The following is a 23,256-nucleotide window of genomic DNA, read 5'->3' on the forward strand; positions in this document are numbered from 1 at the left end:
AACAAAAGTAGAGTATGAGCAGAAATTGGCAAATCAGGCTAAGAAAAACCCTAGAAAAGTTTTTTTAGATATGTGGCAAGTAGAAGAAAGAACAATCATGGAAAGATGAAGTTAAGGGATGAAAGTGGTAGAATGGTAACTGCTGCAGAAGACATCGTTGAGGTATTCAGTGATCAATTTATAAGTGTGTTTCATCCTGATCAGGGTGGAATCATGAGGAACTTAAGTGTAGAGGACATGGGAGAGGATAGCTTAATTGTGAGTGAGCAGGAGGTATTTGAGGAAATAAATAACCTTGATGTTAATAAGGCAATAGGATTTGATGAAATATCACCACGCATCTTAAGAGAATGTTCCAGAGTACTGGCAGTAACATTGGCATGCCTGTTTAACAAGAGTTTTGCAACAGCACAGGTTCCAAGGGAGTGAAAGGAGCATAAAATTGTTCCACTGCATAAAGGCAGTGATAAGGCTGTGGCTTCAAATTATATTTGAATAAATTGAATTTACAGAGAAGATTCACAAAGGTAGTCAGTGGTCTTTGGAATGTGGAGTACGAGGAGAGATTGAGAGAATGCAAGTTGCAGAGCCTCATGAATAGGAGGAAGATGGGAGGATATGATTGAGACATATAAACTGGTTAAGGGGTTGTTATCAGGTAGACATGGAAGAGATTTTTTCATAGAATTGGAGAGGGGGAGTAGAACAAGAGGCCATTGCTGGAAACTCTATAAGGAAGGCGTGAGCAAAGGAGTGAGAAGCAGGTTCTTTGCATGGAGGGTGGTTGGTGAGTGGAATGCATTGCCTGGGTGTGTTGTGGATGTGGACACATTGAATCAGTCTAAGACGCGGTTGGATGAGCATTGTATGCAATAGTGAGTACGTCCCACGATGAGTCTCTGACCATGGAGGTCAGGTGTTGATAATATTTTTGGCGCTCCATAAATTCTTGGGACTAATGGGTGTTTAGATGATAGAGTTCTTTTTAGTTTTCAGGCCAGTTAGGTATCTTCTTGATTAAGTCATTAGTTTTATTATGTGCTGCTCGCCATGTGGTATCTCTGGTAATAATAGATGGTAGAATCCTCTAAGAGGGTGTTCATCTTTCTTGTGTAATCTTCGTAATTCATGACGACAGAGGCATTCCCTGTATCTGCTTTAATTATCACGATGTTGTTGTCAAGTCTTAATTTTTTAAGTGCTGCAGATTCTGGTTTTGATAAGTTCTTGCATGGTATTGCATTTTAATAGTAATGCAGAACTTTGTATGCGGATGAGGTCTGCTGTGTCGCTAGGCAAATTGCAGATTCCTTTTTCAATTTGTGCAATGATATCTACTTTCGGAATGTGCTGCAGCGTTAATTGAAGCCTTTCATTAGAAGATTGTTTTCTGCTTTTGACAGGACTTGTGAAGATAGGTTAATCACTACTTTAGAGTGATCTAGATGCTTTTGTTGTTTATCTTTTTCTTTCTAAAGTAAATTGAATTTCCTTATTAAATTATATTTTTTCTGTTCGGCAACCAATGTAGCTTTATTGTGTGCAATGTTATCAATGTCTGAAGCATGTCTGAAGGGCAATACGTGACCATTTTTCAAGAGATGTGCACATGCACACAAGAGAAGTCCGAGGATATATAAGGCAGGTCGTCGAGGAGGAAATCTATCTTGAGGTTTTCTAAGCCTTCTCTTACTTTGGTCCAACGTCATTACTGTCACTGTCGTTAGGGTTTTCAAACCTTCTCTTACCTGGGTCCACCGTCACACTAGGTTTGCTGTTAGAAATATAAAGAGAAGCATCATGGATTCTGAGTCTTCTGCCTGGATCCATCGCCACATGAGAAGCATTGTGTCGATCGTCTTGAAACGAAAGAGTTGGCAGTGATCTACAACTATTTCGTCTTGAAATGAAAGAGTTGTACATCACTGCCAAGTTAAGGGTCCTATAAGGCAAGGAATAAAGACGGCTCAGACAAAGAAGAAATTTAGCAGAAAAATCAGGAACAAGTCGGCAGACGGAAAGAAAGACAAGAAGACTTATGTGTGAACAAAAGGTTAATATGAAAGACAGTGTATTGAACAAGAATTGCAAGTAGTTATAGTACTGAACAAGAATGTATGTCAAGTGTTTATGTTTATGGGAATGTATATTAATGTTGAATTAGGCTTAAACAAGGTATGCCTTATATTCAATTAATATTATGCTAGATTGTGAATTAGCTTAGAACTAAGGTTAGATTAGAAAGAATTGAGATTAGTAAGAGAACTGTAATGATACTGTTATACACATGTGAATCATTCTGTAAATATTTCCTTATGACTTAATTAAATGGTTTGTGAACAACAAATTGGACTGATTTTGTCAATGCACTATCCTAAAAAATTCAAACCTGCATAAGATAGAAGTTTATGGGATTTATAATTAAGTCATGACTAATTTAAAGTAAGGATATATATATATATATATATATATATATATATATATATATATAAGTGGGGAAAATAAATGATATCTGCTTTGTCTTTGATTTAAGATCTTATAATCTCACACTCAATATATAATCTAACTGGTGCAGTTATAAAACAAATAATTTGTTAGACTATAAAGTATGGGAAATGAGATATAGTAGAAATAGATAGATGGCGGCAGCCGATAGTTAAGGCAGTCATCCATTCCCAAATTATAGGTAAAAACAAAGACAAAGCAGGGTAATATAAAAACAGAATGTTTTATAAGAGTAGAGTTTACATGGGTAATAATACAATTTGATAGACAATTCAAGCGAGTGTGTTTTATTATTAATGAAAATTCTTATCAGTCAAAGTATACCAACTAGCAAAACATGGTATAGAAAGAATGAACTACCTCCAACAAATAGTTCAATACCACCAGCTTCTTCAATTTTGTTTTCGTATTCATCACATTCGGCTTGTAAGTCTTTAGCATTACCATCCAAAATATGAGCATTTTCAGGTAGTATATCAATATGCTTGAAGAAGTTATTCCACATGAAAGAATGATAGCTTTCTGGATGATCTCTTGGAAGACCTAGGAAACAAAAACATTTTATTTCATAATGCAGGTTATATTAAGAAAATTGGATAACAGATGATTGAAATAAATAATGTATAAACTTCCAAATGAAATCTTTTTAGTAGATCAATACTTTGTAAGAGAATTTTCATTAATAAGAGTGAAACTTTCATGTAAGATGAATAAATGAGAATTAGCTGTCAATTAAAATTTTTACTTTATAATAATAACAACAACAAAAATCTATGATAATTTTGTCATGAATGCCTGAACTATGCACTTCACAAAAAGCATATAGATTTGTTTTGATGTCATTATGCAAGCTATTCCAGGACTCTGGCAGGACAGATATTACTGAAATTTAAAATCCTTCAAAAAATCTGTTGGGTTATTTCAACTGGACCATTTGTAGGTGCAAAATAGGAAAACATGTTGAAATTATATAATTATAATCTGGATGGATGAAAATAAATAAAATTTGGGATCCAGGATGTACACACACAAAAGCCTGTGCGATTTAATTTTGGTTTCAATAGTTAATTTTTGGGTAAAAACATTGGCAAAATGATGAAAACGGTTGAATAAGATTTAGTATTTAGGATCTTGAAAGCAAATTCATTCAACTATTTTAAATGGACCATTTGTGGTGACAAAAGTTTTTAGACAAAACAAAATGAATATGTCTAGAGAACCTAAGTCAGAAATGACTCAATACGTCTGTCATAAATACACTAAATTTTTGATGATCGCAGATTTTTTGAAACCTACACTCGATCATTTTCTTTGAATAACAGAAATCTGTCATGGATATCAAGATAGCTCTCACAAAAACAACTGAAATAATAACAATAAAAAACCATGCACTGTATTGCAGGGTTATTTAAGGCTCTACTAAGCATATGTTTAATGGATTGTAGGCATGTTGCAATGCAGTCATTGTTGATTTTGTTTCTTTTTCCCCATCAGGCAGGGTGAATGAAAATTACACACACACACACTGCCAGAATTCCATTTTATTGACTAAACTATTCAAAATAACATCTCATCATAAATAGTAACAGCCATTGTTGATTCACATACAGATAAAATTATCAATGGCTTTTCTTTTCTATGCCACTCCCTCATAACTGAAATCTATCTCATCCATCATTCCAGATTTTAAACAAGTCTCTGACTGTTGTTTTAGACATTCCTAATCTACTTCTGAACAGCAATTCTTCACATTAATAATAGATCCCAGGTACTTGAACTGGTTGACTTACTCAATTCTTTCTCCATTAAGGTACACTTGTTTCTCAGGAGCTTGCCTGTCTGTATTTCCCTTGAGAACCATAATCTTTGTCTTGCTGGGATTGAGCTGAAGTCCTCTGTTCTTACTAATCTCATTAACTTTGTCAAAAATGTCCTAGTTCTTCCTTGTAATTACAGAGGAGTACTATATCATCAACTTAGATTACTGATAAACTTCCAACTATCCTAATTTCCTGTCTTGAGCTCATCCAATGCTGCATGCATGATGTCCTCATCATAGATACTAAACAAGTGAGAAGAAAGCAAACATCCTTGCCTAACTCCCTTTCCAACGTGAAGTCAATCAGTTAATCTAAAACTCAGTTCTTATTACGACTTTTTGCTCCCAGTACAAGTTAGCATCAGCCTAATAGTATGTTTAGGAAAACTTATTCTTTTTATTACTTCCCACAGTTCTTGCTGAGCACAGTCAACAGCTTTAGCATAGTCTATGAAACACATTATCACAGGGAGTCTAAATTCTTTGTACTTCTCTATGATCTGTTTAAGGCAAAGGATCTCATCTCTGGTACCCATACCTTTCCAAAAATCTGCTTGTTCCTCAGGCATATCTGCCTCAAGTTTGGCTTCAATTCAATTTAGAATGATCTTTAATAACATCTTACTTGCATGAGATATTAAACTAATAGTTCTTGCAATCCTTCATATGTAGTGGAATGTAAACCAACTTCTTACAGTCTCTAGGTCATGATCCTCTCTCCCATATTCTTATAATCAATCTGTGAAATACTTTTATCCCTCCATCCCCTGCAGTCTTAACTCTGCTTGGATTCCATCTGAACCCAGGGCAAATTGCTATTAAGCTTTTAACTGCTTTTTCAACCTCATGCCTAAGTGGAATTAGTTCTAAATTGAAATTTTCCTGGTGAGAGGGTTCTTCCAAATGTTCTTTATCCTGTATCGTACAGTTCCTCACAGTATTCTTTCCTTCTTTTTTTTGATTTCCGGTTCTTCTGTTAGTGCTGGAACATTCCTGTCTTTGATGACATTCAATTTAGGCTTAAACTTGTGCTTTAGGTCATGAACTAAAAGAAACATCTTTTAATAATTGCACCTCCTCATCTGCAACTCTATCTTTTCACATGTATAAAACTTTTCCTTGTCCTGCCTGATGGCTCTTCTGATTTCTCTATGTAATCTCTTTTATTATTCAGTCCCCATGTCTCTTTGTTTCTCCAAATACCTTCTTTCAATTAGATCCTACATTAAATCTGATATCCACAGGTCTCCTGATGTTATTGGGTTGAGATGCTTCTTAGCTGTATTCCGTATCATAACCCCAACTCCTTCCCGAAGCATTTCTGGTGTGTTTTCATCACTAGTCTCCAAAAAAATCATCCAACTGAGTTGATGTTTCTTCTGTGAACCCACTAGGAATTACTCTGACATCCAGTCTAGTGGGATGTGCCTGACTCGGAAGGTTTCAGAGTCAGTCTTACTTTGGCTCTTACTAGCTGATGGTCTGTACCACAGTCTACTTCAGGACAAGTATGCAGATCAGAGATGCTTGTGTTCCACCATTGGAGAGCCAGGATGAAATCAGTCTGGTGCCTTGACCTATCAACATTAGATGTCCAAGTATAGGTCTGTCATGGACATTTCTAGAAGCAGGTATTGGTAATAACTAATCTGTTAGTGTGGGAAAATTCCAACAGTCTTTCAGCAGGGGTGTCATGTTCACCCAGACCAAACATGCAACTTTCAGGCCTCATACTGTTTCACTTTTGCATTAACATTCCCTAAGATGTAAAGTAAGTCTCTCCTTAAATTATACATATTTGGTCATAAAATATTTAAAAATGAGACTTTTTGTGGTTATGAGACCATTGGTACTTTATTAATATAATCCTGCCAACTAGTTTCGCTAGCGACCGTCTAGCTTTGTCAAGGCTGAACGGTACACAAAAAAAATATGAGAGAATACAGAAACGTTGCTAACTGTTAGGCACTTGTTTGAAACTATGCTTGACAATGCATGCATGTGTTGAGAAGCTTCAGTCAGTATCATGGATATGTGTTGTAGGCACACATGTTACATGATTTTTCGGGTATTGTAGTTCCGTTAAACTGAGTGAATTGATTAAGTTTTTCCATATATATCTCTCAGTATGGCACCCTGATTTCTGTTGAGGTTGTTACCCATTCTTAATACCACTGCCGCTTCCTTGAAAATTCTGTAACATTAATCATCATCCAAATACGGCACAGAGCTATTTTCCCAGTCAATTGCATGGTTGGAAGTTGCAAAGTGATGTGCTAAGCCTGAGGAGACTGTCCTGTTGTGCTTGACATCCCCAACATGCTCCTTCTGTCTGATTTCCAGGCTTCTTGAAGTTTGCCCAATATATGAAAGGCTGCATGTACATGGAATTCTATAAACACCTGGATATTTGAAAAATGGTACACTGTCTTTAGGAGATCTTAATACTTGTCTGATGGTAGTGGTAGGCTTAAATACCACTCTGATATTATGAGATTTTAACATTCTCGCTAATCTTGAGGAGACTGAATCTACATAAGGGATGACTACTGTCGAAGCGTACTGGGTGACTGTTTCTTGTTGTTGGAGGTTGTCTTTATAAAGGAACTTGTTGATATTTGTAGGAAAACCATTCTGCGATAGTGTTATAGCAATTTGAGAAAGTTCTGTCTGTACCTCTTCTTCTTCAGAAATAAACTTTTTGGCTCTGTTCTGTAACATGTGAATGATGCTATGTTTTTGTGATCGATGATGGTTGGAAGAATAATGTAAATTATGTCCCGTATCTGTAGGTTTTCTGTATATGGACAGCTTAAAATTATCCTCCTGCCTTTTCACCAGTATGTCTAGGAAGGGGAGTTGTCTGTTTTTTTCAACTTTTAGAGTAAATTTAATCTTGTTGTGTCTCTAAAAACACCTGTAGGTTTTTCTATGTTTTCATTCCAAATGATGAAAATATCAACGTATCTCCACCATATCAATGGTTTAGGTGTAATTTTGGCAAAAATTTCATTTTCCAACTTTTCCATGAATAGGCCTGCACAAGGTGGTGACAGTGGGCTACCCATTGCTAGGCCTTCTAATTGTTGGTAAACTGTGTTGTTTACTAAGAAATTTGATTTAAAGCAGTGACTGAACAACTATGTAATGTCTGTAGGGAAGAGGTCTTTAATAGTGTTAACGACCTCCTCCACTGGAATATTCGTAAATAAAGATACTACATCCAGGCTGGCCATTATGTCCATTTGTGATGTCTTGATGTACTTCAGTTTCTCTACAAATTATTGAGAGTTCTTAATATAGGATTTTGTTTGTCTAATTTTTCCTTTTAGTAAGTTGGCAAGATGTTTAGCCAATAGGTATGCAGGGGAGGATCTGCCATCTACAACCAGACGCAGTGGAACACCTCCTTATGCACTTTGGGTACACCATAAAGGTGAGGCGTTACGGGATGTGCGAATTTGAGTTTTCTTTTTAATTCCTCAGGCCAACCAGTTATATTTCTGATCAGCAGGTTTGTTTCGTGGTGGTTTGTCATGATAGGATTTTTCTTTAGTATTTTATACGTAGAACTGTCCGTTGGAGATTGTTTATCTTAGTGAAATAGTCTTTTGAGTTTAGAATGACTGTGGAGTTCCCCCCTTGTCAGCTTTAGTAATGATTATCTCTTTGTTGTTATGTAAGTTATGAATGGCCTTCCTATTGTACGGAGTGGTGTTCTGTTTGGGTTGTTTTGCTGTTGCAAGGATAATCGTGGTCTGGAATCTAATATTGTTAGCTGCAGCTTCTGGGAGAGGACGGAGGCCTTTTTCAATTCCACAAATGAAGTCCATTTTTGGAATGAAATTAGGGGTGAAAGAGAAGTTGAAACCTTTCTTTAGGATGTCGGATTCTTGTTTGGTAAGGCTGTGATTCGACATGTTGAAGATCACTTTGTCATCTGGGAGGTTGTTATAAGAATGGCATTTTTTCTTATACAGTTCTTCAAATTTTTTAATTTGGTTCCCCTTGCTTAACTGGAAAGTTTTCTCACAGCTAAATTGTAACATTGGTCTATACTGTTCCAGGTGGTGTAGTTTATACTGTTTGAAATATCGTCAAAATGGTTCTGGCAATTAAGGTCAATAATATTTAGTTCATACCTGATGTGTTGTATCCTTTCTTGAATTAGCACCAAAGAAGTTTTGTTGTAGATACTTTTGGCTCGTTTAGATTGAATATATCCTTTAATTATTAAGAACTTCGGGAGGATTGAAAAATCTCTGCATCTCTTAAAAAACCCAAATGAAACATCTCCTAATAAAACACAAAGTACGGTGTCTCGAAAAAGAGAAATGCAGGAAGGCTAAGTTATTGAACCCCCTCCCCACTATGATGCTTTGAGTCACCTCCTGACTAAACAGCTAGCTTACCACCCTGACATTTGAAGTGACCTTCTTCATTCCATCTGGTCTCTGTAATTCCCATGATGTCAATTTTATACCTCTCTGTCTTTTTACAGAAAATATCAAGAGTACCCATCTGTAGACCTGGAACATTCCATGTGCCTATGTAAAATTCTCATCTAAGATTAATCCTATGCCTTCTGTATTCCACGTTCAGGGCCTAAGCCCCGAACGTGGCTCTGATTATTCTGCACAATAATCAATGCAGAATAATCAGATGTAAATCTTATAATAGCATGAGATGTATTATAAGGCAAAACCATATTAGCATTCGGAGTGAAGTCACTGTAAGAAAAAAAATGGTAGGGTTGCAAAGGCCCTTTCCACATATTTTCTTCTTCTTCTTCCTTCTATGTGTTAGGCATACTGGCCTGTTACAGAGCTATCTTAAGCCCTTCCAAGTCGTACCCATTCCGAGGGATAAGGTGACTAGCCCTATGTCTCCTGGTATATTCTATGGCTGCTGTGTGTGTTCACACGGCCAGGAGGAAAAATCCCATATAAACTGGGGAGAAAAAAACTGCTGTTCATGCCCAAGACAGGCTAACTTGGCTATTACTGACAAAGATCCTTAAGTTCTTTATGTCGGTGATGGGAATTGAACCCAGCACACTCCTTTCCCAGGCATATCGTTGTGAAGTGCATAGTCACTAGGCTAATTGCACAGACTTCCACATATCTTGGAAGTTTTGTTCCCTGATTCATTCCACTTTGGCCAAATGAATTGAGACTTCTGTCTACTAAGTGAGGTAGACTCCCCACTGCATAAGACAAAATGAAATAGCAAAATAGGAAAGATTCACCCCCCCCCCTAGCCCTTGAATACTTTAATAGCATTGGGGGAAGGGAAAAGAAGGAAAGAAAGAAAGAAAGAGGGTAGGGGGAGGAACCAGTCTATAGATAATATAACAGATGTATATTATATGAAGTAAGGCAAACCCCAGGTACCTGGGGTTTGCCACTCTGTATTCACTAAAGTGAGTATGGGAGTGGGTACAATCACTAGAAATAGAACAAAAGAAATTGTGAGAAAAAGAAATCACTGGAGACAGAACAAAGAAAATTGCAAGTAAATAAAAATGATAGAAAATTGCACACTGATGAGGAATATAAACAACTGGCAGTAATAATACATAAAGCACACAAAATGATAATGTGAAAGAAGTAAAACTACAAACAATAATGGAACACAAAGGAAAGAACACTAAGTGTATGTAATTAAAAAAAATTAAAATCCAGAATTAATGTTTAATTTTCAACAGCTTAATATTTTTATTTCTTTATTTATTTTAATATTACTCACACACATAGGAGGTTGCAGGGTTTGTAGAAAATAAATGCTGTATGTGGGCACAGGTCCGGAGTAATCTGTTGATATTCTTCTTAAACGCTGCAGTTCTTTGGAAATTCTCCCTTCATTGGGTGTTTCACAGAACTGAGGTTGATGGAATGAAAAGGAGTAGCAGATTTGACTGAAAAGGGGTGTTAAGCAGCTGTTGCTTGAGTTCCTGTAGATCTGGCAGAAATGGGAGACAGTAGATGCTAGTTCTGATGAACAGTAGCTATGGAAATATCTGTAGAAGAGACACAGTACTGAAACTGATCTATGAGACAGTTGCTGAAGAGATTCTGTAAGAGGTGTCATTAATCAACTCAACTGAACTGCCCTTTTCTGAACAGCATGAGAATTTTTAGGAGGGTCACAGGTGTATCACCGCAAATGTGAGAGCAGTATTATTATTACGGGCAACTCCAGGGAGTCATTAGACTCATCGAGGGAGGCCCCAAATCATATTCATCACAACTATTCGACATTCATACAGTATCTATCATATCTCGCCTTAAACTCATTCACTTTCACAGATTACACCACAGACGCTCAGAGCGCATTCCACTCATTCACCACTCTAAAAGTAAAGAACTCAGCTCTAACACTTTTACTAACCACACTTTTGCCCAGTTTCCATGGATGTCCCCTAGTCCTCCCACAACCAGCCCTGTTCTCAAAAATATCTACTGAATTAATTTTATAGAAACTCTTCAGTAATTTGAATGTCTCAATCATCTCTCCCCCTCCTCCGCCTATCAACCAATTTTTGCAACCCACAAATCCTCAACCTGTTCTCATAAGGTTCATTCCACAGACCTGCTATCATCTTGGTCAGTCGCCTCTGGATCCTCTCCACCTCCTCCCCATCAAGAAGAAACCTAGGTGACCAAATCTGGGCACAGTAGTTGAGATGGGGTCTTATCAAGGCTCGATACAGAGGAACAATAACCTGCTTGACTCTGCTTGTCAATGTATTCTTCACAACCAAGTGATTTGATGAGCTGATTTGGCCACTTTTGCAATGTGCCCCCCTAAACTTCAACTCCTTATCCACCAACACTCCTAAATCTTGTGCCTCATCAATTTCCTGGAGTACAGTTCCACCAATGTAGTAAACTGCTGCTAATCTTTTCACCCCAAAATGTATAACCTTACATTTTGCCACATTAAATTGAAATCCATTTTCCTTAGCCCAGACCTCCAATCTATCCAAATCATCTTGCAAAATTTTGACGTCATCTGCATTCACTATTGGCCTACCCAACTTTGCATCATCCACAAACAATGAACTGTTCCTCTCAGATGATCCTTTCCTATATCATTAATGAACAAATTAAACAGCAGTGGACCAAGAACAGATCCTTGTGGCACACCACTAGTCACAGGCCGTCTTATGGACTCTACTCCTGAATAAACCACTCTCTGATATCTCTCCGTCAACCACCCTCCTATCCATCTCACCAACCCTATATCCATCCCCATATGCTGCAATTTACTGATTAGAATTCCATGTGGTATCCTGTCAAAGGCCTTAGCCAGGTCCAGCAGTATCACTGTAAACCCATTACCCTTATCCAGTTCAGCCGTCACTGTGTTATAATACGTGAGCAAGTTACTGAGGCATGACCTACCCTTCACAAAACCATTCTGTCCCCGATACAGTATCCCATTTTCTTCTATCCAATCTTGTATTTTCCTCTTGACTATTTTCTCCAAGACCTTGATAATGATTCCTGTTATGCTGATTGGCTGGTAATTTTCAACAGCAGCCTTGGAACCACCTTTATGCAGTGGAACTATTTTCCCCTCTATCCACCCCCTTGGGACTGACCCAGACTCGAGGCTCAAATTAAACAAAATGGTCAAGGGCACTGACAATTCTTTAGCCGCTTCACTTATGACATGAGCTGGTATGCCATCCAATCCCACAGATGTATTGACATTGAGGTTCAGTAATAGACTAGTTACCTCTACTTCATTCATCACAATTCCAGTATAAGCTGTAGGTTCTTCCATTCCTGCAAAGTCACCACCTGGATGATATACTCTTGCAAAGTGCTCGCTCAGTAATTCCACTATATCGACTGATTCAGTTACCTCCCTACCCTCAGCATTTTTTAAGATCATTCTACCATGAACATTTTTCCTTTTACTTGCAACATATTGAAAAAACTGTTTGGGATTCTCTTTAGCCTGCATGGCCAATTTTCTTTCGTAATCCACTTTTGCTTTTCTTACCACCCTTGTTACCATCCTGGCCTGAGCTTTATACTGTTCCTGCGCCTGCTGGTCACCCTTCTCCTTAAATTCCCTCCACAATTGTTTCTTTTTTTGCAGCTCAAGCTTAATATTGTTATTCATCCATTTTAACCCCTACTTGATTTATTATTCGGACTCTTGGTATACAGTCAACCATTGCCTCTTGCAAACCTTCTTAACCATCTCCCATGCACTATCAACATCCAGCCCTTGCAGTTTTACATGCCATGGCACTGAGCCAAGCACACACCTAAGCTTGTCATACTTACCAGCCCGGTAATTCCACATGTACCATGTCTTAATTGTAAATTCCACTCCTTTAGCCACCTCCCAAGTCATGACCTTATGGTCACTCTCACCAATCGGTGGCAACATGGTCATGTTCGTTATTACAGCAACATTCTCAGTTGCAATTACTAGGTCAAGCACTCTCTGCCCCCTGGTATTTTCCACTACATGCTGCCGCAGATAGTTGTCCCTTAATAACTGCATAAAATCCAATTCCTTCCTCCCATGTGCCCTCTCCTCTTTCCAGTCAATGTTACCATAATTGAAATCACCCATAATAATTACCCTCCTTCCACTCATTTCTTCTATTTGCTTATGCATACTATCCCCACCATCTATTCCATCACCTGGTCTATAGCAGCATCTAATTGTATATTTTGTTCTGCTAGATTCTATCTCGCACCAAACAGCCTCAAATGTGCTCTTTTCTCTATCCTGCAGTTCAACTTCTATACTCCTGGGCTGCAACTCATCAGCTATCATCAATACACTCCTTCCCCCCTTTTTATTCACCCTGTCACTCCTGAACACGCTATACCCGTCGCATTCAATCCCACTAGTTTTATCATCTTCTGTCAGCCATGTTTCACTAATACCAACAACCTGTGGCCTGGAAGTGCCAACCAAGGCCAAAAACTCTTCCTTCTTGTTCCTAATACTCCTGGCATTAGTGTACATGAATTGCAGAAGCCCATTTGTCCCATTCCTACTTTGATGCCTTATACTAACTATCCCATTCTGATTTGTTGTTCTTTGTACTCACTCGGGCATAATATACTCATTCATACATTCAACTGCCTCCCTAAAGTCTGCATATCTACTCCCCCTCCCTCTTAATAAATCTAGTTTCCCTGAGTCTGTACATCCACTTCCACATCATTCATCAACACTTTTTAAGCCTCCATACACCAACTCCATTCAAATGTAACCCATCCATCTTATATAAGTCCTTTCACCCATAACTCATTCCACACATCCACAAATTCCACACCACTCTCCATGCATAACCCAAGCATAAAGTCATTGGCAATTATGGCCTTCCTTCTAAACACTTCACTGTCATACCGTGGTAAAATACTCACCATCCTAACTCTCTCACTCTTCTCTTTTGCTATCTCAAGTAATTTCCTCACATCCTATATCATTTCCATTTTGTCCTCTTTCAAATCATTTGTTCTTGCCACGATTATTATCTCTCTCACCCTCTGTTTTTGCACTTGAATAGATTCGCTGACGTCCTTTATGTTCGCACCCGGCTGGTACGACTTCGTCAACTCTCAACTATCACACCTCTTAATAGCAAATCCCCATACAGCACTTGCTCCTTCATTTTACTGACGTTTACAAACATTCTATTATTTGCCGTCACAGACTTTCGTCGGTTATTAGTCAGTACGTTCAGCACACATTTTTCCATACGTTCCAGTTGCCTTTTTGCTCTGTGTATCGCACCATTCAAATGCACAATTTCAGTACTCGCATTTATCTCACCATTTTCATTATCAATCAAATCATCCATTCGTTCTGTATTTCTACCGTCATTTACACTTTCAACGATGCTCTCACAACTATCTGGCACTACCACGCAATTCTCTATCACACCGCCATTTTCTACATTCTGACTATCGTTAACGATATCACTCTCGCCACCCGAAACACGCTTGAGATCCTCGTTCTCCTTACACTTTCTGCAGATATTAACTCTACTATCACCATCTAACCAGACTCCCACCGCTCTTTGCAAAGCATACATCTCACAGACAGCACATTGCATAAATTTGTTTACATCAAAACTCTTAAACAAACACGGTGATCTGGCTGCCATTTTTTATTTTTTTAAGAGTGCCATATGTACGCTATCTTATCTTAAAAATAATAATTAAAATAACAGAAAACACACAAAAATTGCACAGGCACACCAAGAAACAAAAAGCAAACAATACTACTTAAATTTCTAGTAAAATTGCCAATGTTAACACAAAATACTACTAATCTTTTCAGGAGCTCTCGACAAGCCGACGATTTAATCAGTGCGACACCAAGCCAGTATTTCATGGTTAACTAGATTTGGCATTTATGCAGAATAAGTAACTGGTCAGAAGAGAAAAATTATTCTGAGTGAAAAAAGATGCCAAGTTTTTTGGAAGCTAAGGATGCTATAGAAATGATGGTTATTATGCCAAGAAAGGTTTGGAGGTTGTTGAAGAAGCTTAGGAATGGAAGAAAGAGTGCTGTAAAAGGAGTTAGAGATGATAAAGGTGACATGAAAACAGGAGAAAAGATATCCTTGAAGTATGGAGTAATTACTTTGAAAAACTGCTAAATGAAACAAGCAGTGATGACAGCACAGTGATAAAAAACACTGACCAGGCATGCAGTCAGGAATACATATCCATACTTGAAGTAGAAAAAGCCATCAAATGCTTGAAATGTGGAAAGGCAGCAGGAGTAGATGATATTTGACCAGAAATGCTGAAGTATGGTGGTATAAAAGTCTTACAGTGGCTGCACTGCATAGTTCAGAAAGCCTGGACAGAGGGACAAATTCCCGATGATTGGAGTAGAGCTCTCATAGTACCCATATATAAAAAGGGAAATAAAACTGAATGTGAGAATTACAGAGGTATTTCCCTACTGAGTGTTCCTGGCAAGATCTATGCAAGTATACTTGAGAAACGGTTGAGAAGAATTGTGGAAGAAAAGCTTGGTGAAGAACAAGCTGGATTCAGGCCAAATAGAGGCTGTCAGGATCAGATCTTCACTTTACGACAAATAGTCAAGAAAGCCTGGGAATATAACAAAGATCTGTATTTAAGTTTTGTCGATTTGGAAAAGGCATATGACAAGGTGCCAAGAGAGAAGCTATTCAATACGCTGCAGTTATATGGTGTCAATGGGGCATTATATCAAGCAATATTTAGTCTTTATTTGAGTTGTAAGTCAGCAGTTAGAATTGAAGGAAGTACAGGAAGATGGTTTAATGTTAAATCTGGTGTGAGACAAGGATGTACATTATCCCCTCTGTTATTCATTATCTATATGGATCACATTATGAAGGAATGTGGTATTAAACCTGATATCAAAATTGGAGATGTTAATGTCAGCTCTTTGCTTTATGCGGATGATGTTATACTTCTAAATAAATCAGGTACAAGTCTGCAAGATTCTCTGACTAAATTGAATAGCTGTTGTAATAGATATGGTATGAAGGTAAGCAATAAAAAGACAAAGACAATGAAAATAGGCAGAATCATTGATAATGTCAACTGTGTTGTGAATGGAGAACCTGTGGAACAAGTAAAACATTTCAGCTACTTAGGCACGATTTTTACTGAAGATGGTAAATTAAATATAGAAATAGACAACAGAATCAGCAAAGCTGGTATGGTGGGAAGTCAATTGAATAAATTCATATGGAGTAAGAGAGAAAGTAGTCGGAAGACTAAATTAGCTGTATACAAGACAGTGTTCAAACCAGTTTTAACTTATGGATCTGAGAGCTGGGTCAGAAGTAAAACACTTGACCAAAGATTAGAGACCGCAGATATGAGAGTCCTGAGAAAGATTAGAGGCGTGAACAGATGGCATCAATGGCAATATCATATTAAAAATGAGGATATTAGGAAAGAACTTGACATTGTCAGCATCCAGGAATGTGTTAGCTGAGCTAATCTCAGGTGGTATGGTCATTTAAATAGAATGGGAGAGGAAAGATTAGCAAAACAAGTGTTCTCTGCCAGGTTGGCAGGAAAACGACCCAGAGGAAGACCAAGATATAGGTGGATTGATACGGTACAAAGTGCCTTAAACGATAGAAATATAAGATCTGATAATGTTGGAGTCTTGACAAGTAACAGACTGATTTGGAGGAAAATTGTAGATAGGAAGTTAGTAATGATGTAATTTTTTCATGTAGTACTGTCATATCCTGTACACCCATTGAGGGTACATGGCAGGAATTTGATGATGATGATGATGATGAGGTTTGGAGTAAGAATCAGTTGAAGAAGAGAGAGAGAGAAATCTTAACCGTTGAGCTGATTATTACCAAAAGTAAGTGGAGAAGATCTGAGGTATTTTCTTGCAAGTAAACAAGCAAAAACTGTGTTCTGAAAGCATCTAAAATATTGAAGAAATTAGTTTGGGGTACTTATTTTACAAACTTGAGATTTTTGAGCACTGCAAAGCTTACCATATAAGACTTAAGATATCACTTAAGAATGATAAGTGTAGAGTGCTATCATCAGCTATGAATAGGGTTTGAAGTTAATGAGAGTAGGTTGTTTATATAAATCAGGAAGAGGATGGGTGAAATTGACAGTGCTCTGAGGGACACCTGCCTTAATAGGAAAATCTGAAGAGAGAGAGAGAGAGAACACCTTCCACAAAGTGATCGATCTGAGAGAAAACTAGCAATCTGATTTCTTTTGATGGTAATATGTTGAGAAGGTCTCAATGCCAGACCCTATCAAATGACTTGGAGATATCAAGTGCAACAGCACAGGTTTCTCTGAGCCTTTCCATGGCATAAGTCCCAAGGTGAGTGATGTGAGCTAAGTGATCTCCTGCAGATATAGATCAGTGAAATCCATGTTTGATGGTGACATTTATCACTTTTTTTTTTTAAAAGTAACTGGCTGTATGCAGACTTGCTTCCATGCTGTAGTGTGGATGCCAGCTGAATATAGTTTAGTGTATATAAAGAACAGGTGTTAGTTCTTGAGCACAATATGCAGGATTCCATCAGGATCAGATGCCTTTTTGATATCCAGGTTTTTCATGATTCTTCTCTTTTTCTGGTGGAAGGTTACAAGAAGCATGTGATACTAGCAAAGAAGATAATTTGTCTTGGAAAAGTCAGAAGAGAAGAATGAAGCTAGGACATTAGCCTTGTCTTTAGATGATGATGATACAATACTATCATTAATTAATTAGAATAATCAAAGAAAATGTGTTGAATGATTTGTAATTCTAATTTATTGCATAGAAAATAATTATTACTGAATATGAATTAGCATCATCTAAATCAGTGCTTCCCAAATTTATGGATGTAAAGGTCCATTTGGAAAAATTAAAATATTTCACACCCCCCGTCGAAAAAAAAAAAAAAATCTTAATACAGATATATATTAATACAAAGCATCCTAAGTGTATTTCTTTCCAGCGCATCGCCCACACCTGTGTACACTAATAATGAAATATTAATTTAAAGCGCGAAAATCTTGGGCATTTCAATGAGTGCAAGATTTTGCATTTGTAAGCTTTTTTTTGTGCTTCTTATTAATACCTTTGAAATGAAACTTATGAAATGAAAAAGCATATATTTACTAATATTCTTTAAGTGCCAAAACATGCAGTAAGCAAAATTTGTGAATCAACACCAATGCGTGATTTTTTTCATTAAAATATAAAAAATAACAAAAATTAAATACGTTTCTTTTAAGATAAAAAAATATCTACTTAGTCTTAAAAAAAAAAAATTATTTGTCTTCATTATTTCATGGCTCCCTCAACAATACTAATGGCCCCCAAGGGGGCCACGGCCCACAGTTTGGGAAGCCTGATCAAATAAATTATGTACTTTGTAGTTCATGTAACTATGCAAACACATAAAAATGTACTATAAATTATAAGAAAACTGTTATTTGAAAACATTCGCAAAATATGTGGTTCAAAATATTAGAATAATGCAAAAATAAATGCACAAAAATTACAGTCAAAGGGAAACAACATAATAATTAGTACTTTGTTGCATCCCCCCCCCTTAGCTTTTATGATCATTCATAAATGGTTGGACATATTATTTACTAGCAGTTCACAGACTTATTTTTTTTTTATCAAAACATGCCCATATAGTCTGTAGACTAGAAGCAAGTTCATTTTGGTCTCTTGGCGCTTCTTGAAGATGTTTCTTCATAATTCCCCACAAATTCTCAATGGAGTTTAAATATAGTGAGTTTGCCAGTCAAGTAATTACATTGATTTGCCTTTCTTTGGGCCATCTAATAGTAGTCTTGGAAGTGTGACAAGATGCTGAATCTTGCTGAAAAAGAAAATCACCATTACATAAATCTTCTGATGCCAGTAACATAAAGTGCTCAAGAATTTCTTGGTATACTTTGGAATTGACTCTTTTGTACAACAATACACAGCCTACCTGGACCCTCTGTGATCATACAAGCCCATACCATGACAGAGGTTGCAAATTTCACCGAATGCTTCATGCATTCTTTATCAAATGTTTCTTGCTTAAGATGCCAAACATGTATCCCTTGATGGCCATGGGACACACAAAACATACTTTTGTGCGTCCCATGGTAATAAAAAATTTCAAGAATTACCTCTTGACCTCATAACAGTCTTTGCTTACAACCAGTGGTTCTTAACCGGTGTTCCACGAACTGGTTACAAGTGTTCCGCCAGTGAAAGATGTCACAATTGCTGTAAAATTAAAACCACATACTATAGCAGTCTTTTATTTTACCAGCATGTTGTGAAATAGTAAACATTATGTTTGGTGACGAAGCAAAAAAAGAAATTAGGAAATTCCTCATTAGGACGATTTGTACAATAAAAAACAAAATTAAAGATATGTCAGATAATATTGAGAAAATACTTACCAATAAACTTTCCAAACAACATTTTGCTTTACAAATTGACAAGCCCATTGACATTAGCGGTAAAGCTCATATACAGTTGCAGAAACTAGTTGATAGGCGGAAAAGGGGAGATATGATTGAGACATTCAAATTGCTAAAAGGATTCTATAGGATTAATTCAGAGGATATTTTTGAGATCCGGACTGGTGGTGGGAGAACTAGGGAACACCCATGGAAGCTGGGCAAGAGCGTGGTTAGCAGGGGTGTTAGAGCTGGGTTCTTTACTTTTAGAGTGGTAAATGAGTGGAATAAGCTGCCAGAGTCTGTTGTGGGTGCTATGACAGTGAGCGAGTTCAAGGCAAGGTACGATAGATACTGTGAGAATGTTGAACAGTTGTGTGAACATGATGTTTAGGGCCTCCCTCGATGAGTCTAAGGACTCCCTGGAGTAGCCCGTAGTAATAATAATAATAATAATAATAGGATTAATTTGTTTTATTAATGAAAACGAAATGGTGAATCAATTGCTGCAGAGAACTTACAACAGAACAAGATATTTTTGATTCTTTAACGTCATATTTAGAAAATTTTTAAATTTCATGGGGGCTGTGCATAGGAATTTGTAAGGACAGTGCTTCATCAATGGTAGGCTCTCTATTAAAGGATTATTTTATAAAAGGATTTATTACCCTTGCAAAGAAAATAAACCCAAATATTATATCTAGGCAGTGCCTAGACAGCGCCTAGTTTCAAAAACATTACCGGCACTGTTAAAACCTGTACCAGACCAAGTTGTAAATATGGTAAATTACATCAAGTCAAGACTTTAAAAAGCAAGCCTTAAAAAAAAAAAAATGCATATCTATGGAAGCCAAGTACGAATCTTTGCTTTTGCACTCTGAAATAAGATGGTTATTCAGGGTAAAGATTACGAATTTTAGAACTTAAGAATGAATTATTGACCTTTTTTCAAAATGAAGGTGCAGATGCTTTTGTAAAATGTCTTTAAAATGATATTTGGTGTGCTAAAATGGCATATTTAGCCAATATTTTTAATTAATTTTTAAGTATTCAAGGGAAAAATGAAAATATTTTGACTTCCACTGACAAATTGTCAGCTTTTAAGAAAAAAGTTCTCTCTTTGGATAAACTGCATATCAGAAAAAAATACAGTAGATATTTCCTTCGTTCCATAATAAAAATGTCGAGAGAATTATTTCCATTATAATAGAACATTTAACATTTTTGGAAGAAAAGATTTCAAGTTACTTTCCTTCCTTAAATACATACAATTATGACTGGATACGAAATCTATTTGGCACAGTTAATCCATCGAGTTGTGAATTTTTGTTACAAGAAGAACAATTAGTTACCTTGTCAACGGATCGTACTCTAAAAATGAAATTCTCTGAAGTAACTCTTGAGGAATTTTGGATTTTTGTCTGAGCCGAATACCTAGCTCTTTCTTTCCACAACGGCACTGAAAATTTTGTTTGCAGTTTTCAACATCATATTTGTGTGAACTTGAATTCTCAATATTAACCAATATAAAAATTAAAAAGCATGAAAGACTTACTAATATAGACAAAGAGATGAGGGTAGCTATATCACATATTAGACCTGATATTGCTGAAATCTGCAAAAACTGACAAGCTCAAGTACCGGTTTTAAATAAGTTCCATTTTTATAAAAGGCAAGTCCATGCATATTTTCATTGTTAGTTTTATGACCCTAATGCTTTTGGTGTTCCCCAATTTTTTCTTATAATCAAAAGCATTCCATGACTACGAAAAGGTCAAGCACCACTGGCTTACACCATCGCAATCTAGCTGCCTTTTGCTTGGAAGTCATAAGCAGCTTCATCTTAGGCACACATGATTTAAAACCAATTTGTGAAGTTGTCTTACGAGGGTGGTCTGAAAGGTTCTCGGCCTCAATCATAGATGGCAACACTATAAACAAGATTTTTTTTTTTCCAAGTTGGTACACCTGTCATAAGCATCCATGTGAAAATGCAAGTCATTCTATCAAGTAGTTTGTTTTATACAGCTGCCTGTTTTGGGATGCTAAAGCAATGTTTATTAATTATCTTGAAATGGATAAAATTGAGTATCATGCACTTATGAAATTCTTTACAAAAGAAGGTTTAATGCCAAAAGAAATTCATTCGAAGTTCATAGGCACTCTTCTCCTTCATTTTCGACAATTAAGAAATGGGCTGCTGAGTTTAAACATGGCCATACAAGCCTTGAAGATGATCCACCAGAAGGATGTCCAAAAAGTGTAACAACATCAGAAATCATTGATCAAGTGCACGATATGGTATTGGATGACTGGTGAGTCAAAGTGTGTGAAATTACTGAGACTATAAGAATTTCAAAAGAACATGTAGGATATATTTTGCACGAAGAATTGCAAATGAAAAAGTTTTGCACAAGATAGGTGCCGTGCTTGCTCACAGCAGATTAATTTTTTGTGTGTTGATTTATTACTATGGATGAGACTTGGATTTACTATTACACACCAGAATCCAAACAGCCATCAAAACAGTGGACAGAAGCCAGTTGTTCAGCACCAAAGAAGACAAAGGGGTTCCATCAGGGAAAGGTCATGGCATCAGTGTTTTGGGATGTTAAAGGCATTGTTTATTAATTATCTTGAAAAGGGTAAAACAATAACTGGGGAATATTATTCCAATCTTTTAACCAGACTAGACAAAAAATTCGTGAAAAAAGGCTCAGTTTGAAGAAGAAAAAACCATCTTTCATCAGGACAATGCACTTGCCCACAAAGGTGTTTTGGCAATGGTAAAATTAAAGGATCTGCACCATGAATTGTTGGAACATCCACTCTATTCCCCAGATTTGGCTCACTCTGACTTCTATCTCTTCCCAAAACTAAAAATCTTCCTCACTGGTCAGCATTTTTCTTCGAATTGAGGTGATTGCAGCTGTAGAGGGATATTTTGCAGATCTTACAGAGAACCACTACAGGTACGGGATAATGCCGCTAGAGCATCGCTGGAATAAATGTATTAGTCTTAAGGAAGATTATGTTGAAAAATAAAAACAATTTTGAAATTATAAATTCATTTTTTAATTGTTAGGCCGAGAACTTTACAGACCACCCTCGTAGATTTAGACACATTGACACCTAGTTCTTTCCATATCCTGTGAAAATACCTTACCCTTTGGAAGCAGTTTTTCTTCACGATATTCTTCAATCTCCTCTTATCTCGTGATGTAGTTATTACCTTTTGGCCAATACTGCCAGGATTATTTTGAAAACTCAGGTTATTAGAATATTGTCTTAATACTCTACTCTATTCATGCTTGCTTGAGAGCATTTCAGTTCTTTAGCTATAACCTGTTCAGTTTGGCCTTCTTTGTGTAGGGACACCATACAAAACTTCTTAGCTTCTGATATGTCAATCATTCACCCCTTTTTTAGCAAATGATTAACTGAAATCCACATACAAACGATTCCACACACACCGAATCAGTCCTGCAGCTACTGAAATATATGCTATTTCTTATGCTCTTCTCAAAACCAATTGGAAAAATTTGAAATATTCTAAACTATGTTAAACATTATTCTAATTTTGTGAATGTCTTTCCAAATAACAATTATTTTCTTATAATTTATATAAGATTTTTATGTGTTTACATGGTTATATAAAGTACACAGATTTAGATGATGGTAATTCATATTTGGTGATAATTATTTTCTATGCAATAAATTAGAATTGTGAATCATTCAACACATTTTCTTTGATTATTCCATTTTTTGATTCAGAGGTGTATATTATATTTTATTATACTGCTAGGGACACAGATGGCATTTTTGATTTGGAGGTGTATATTATATCTTATTATACTGCTAGGGACACAGATGGAGAGTTTTCTGTCATTTACTTGAAATCTTCAAGATATACTAAATATGTGCAGTCTGTACGATTAAAATCAAATTAACCTGAAAACTTCAGTAGTCAGTCAATTTGGTCACCTTCAA

The 23,256-nt window shown here is 36.7% G+C and overlaps 1 protein-coding gene across 1 annotated transcript in view; it reads right to left on the minus strand.

The window, feature by feature from the left end:
- Positions 1–23,256, minus strand: part of Oscillin (glucosamine-6-phosphate isomerase Oscillin) — a 120,002-nt gene that overhangs the window by 40,648 nt on the left and 56,098 nt on the right. The window contains exon 4 of the mRNA XM_090392624.1: positions 2,866–3,048. Within this exon, the coding sequence (XP_090248750.1) occupies positions 2,866–3,048 (183 nt within the window). The remainder of the gene's footprint in view (positions 1–2,865; positions 3,049–23,256) is intronic.

The sequence above is a fragment of the Typopeltis vanoorti genome, chromosome 5 (assembly GCF_054136105.1).
Source record: "Typopeltis vanoorti isolate ZY-2024b chromosome 5, IOZ_Tvanoo_1.0, whole genome shotgun sequence".
In the NCBI taxonomy this organism is placed as follows: domain Eukaryota; kingdom Metazoa; phylum Arthropoda; class Arachnida; order Uropygi; family Thelyphonidae; genus Typopeltis; species Typopeltis vanoorti.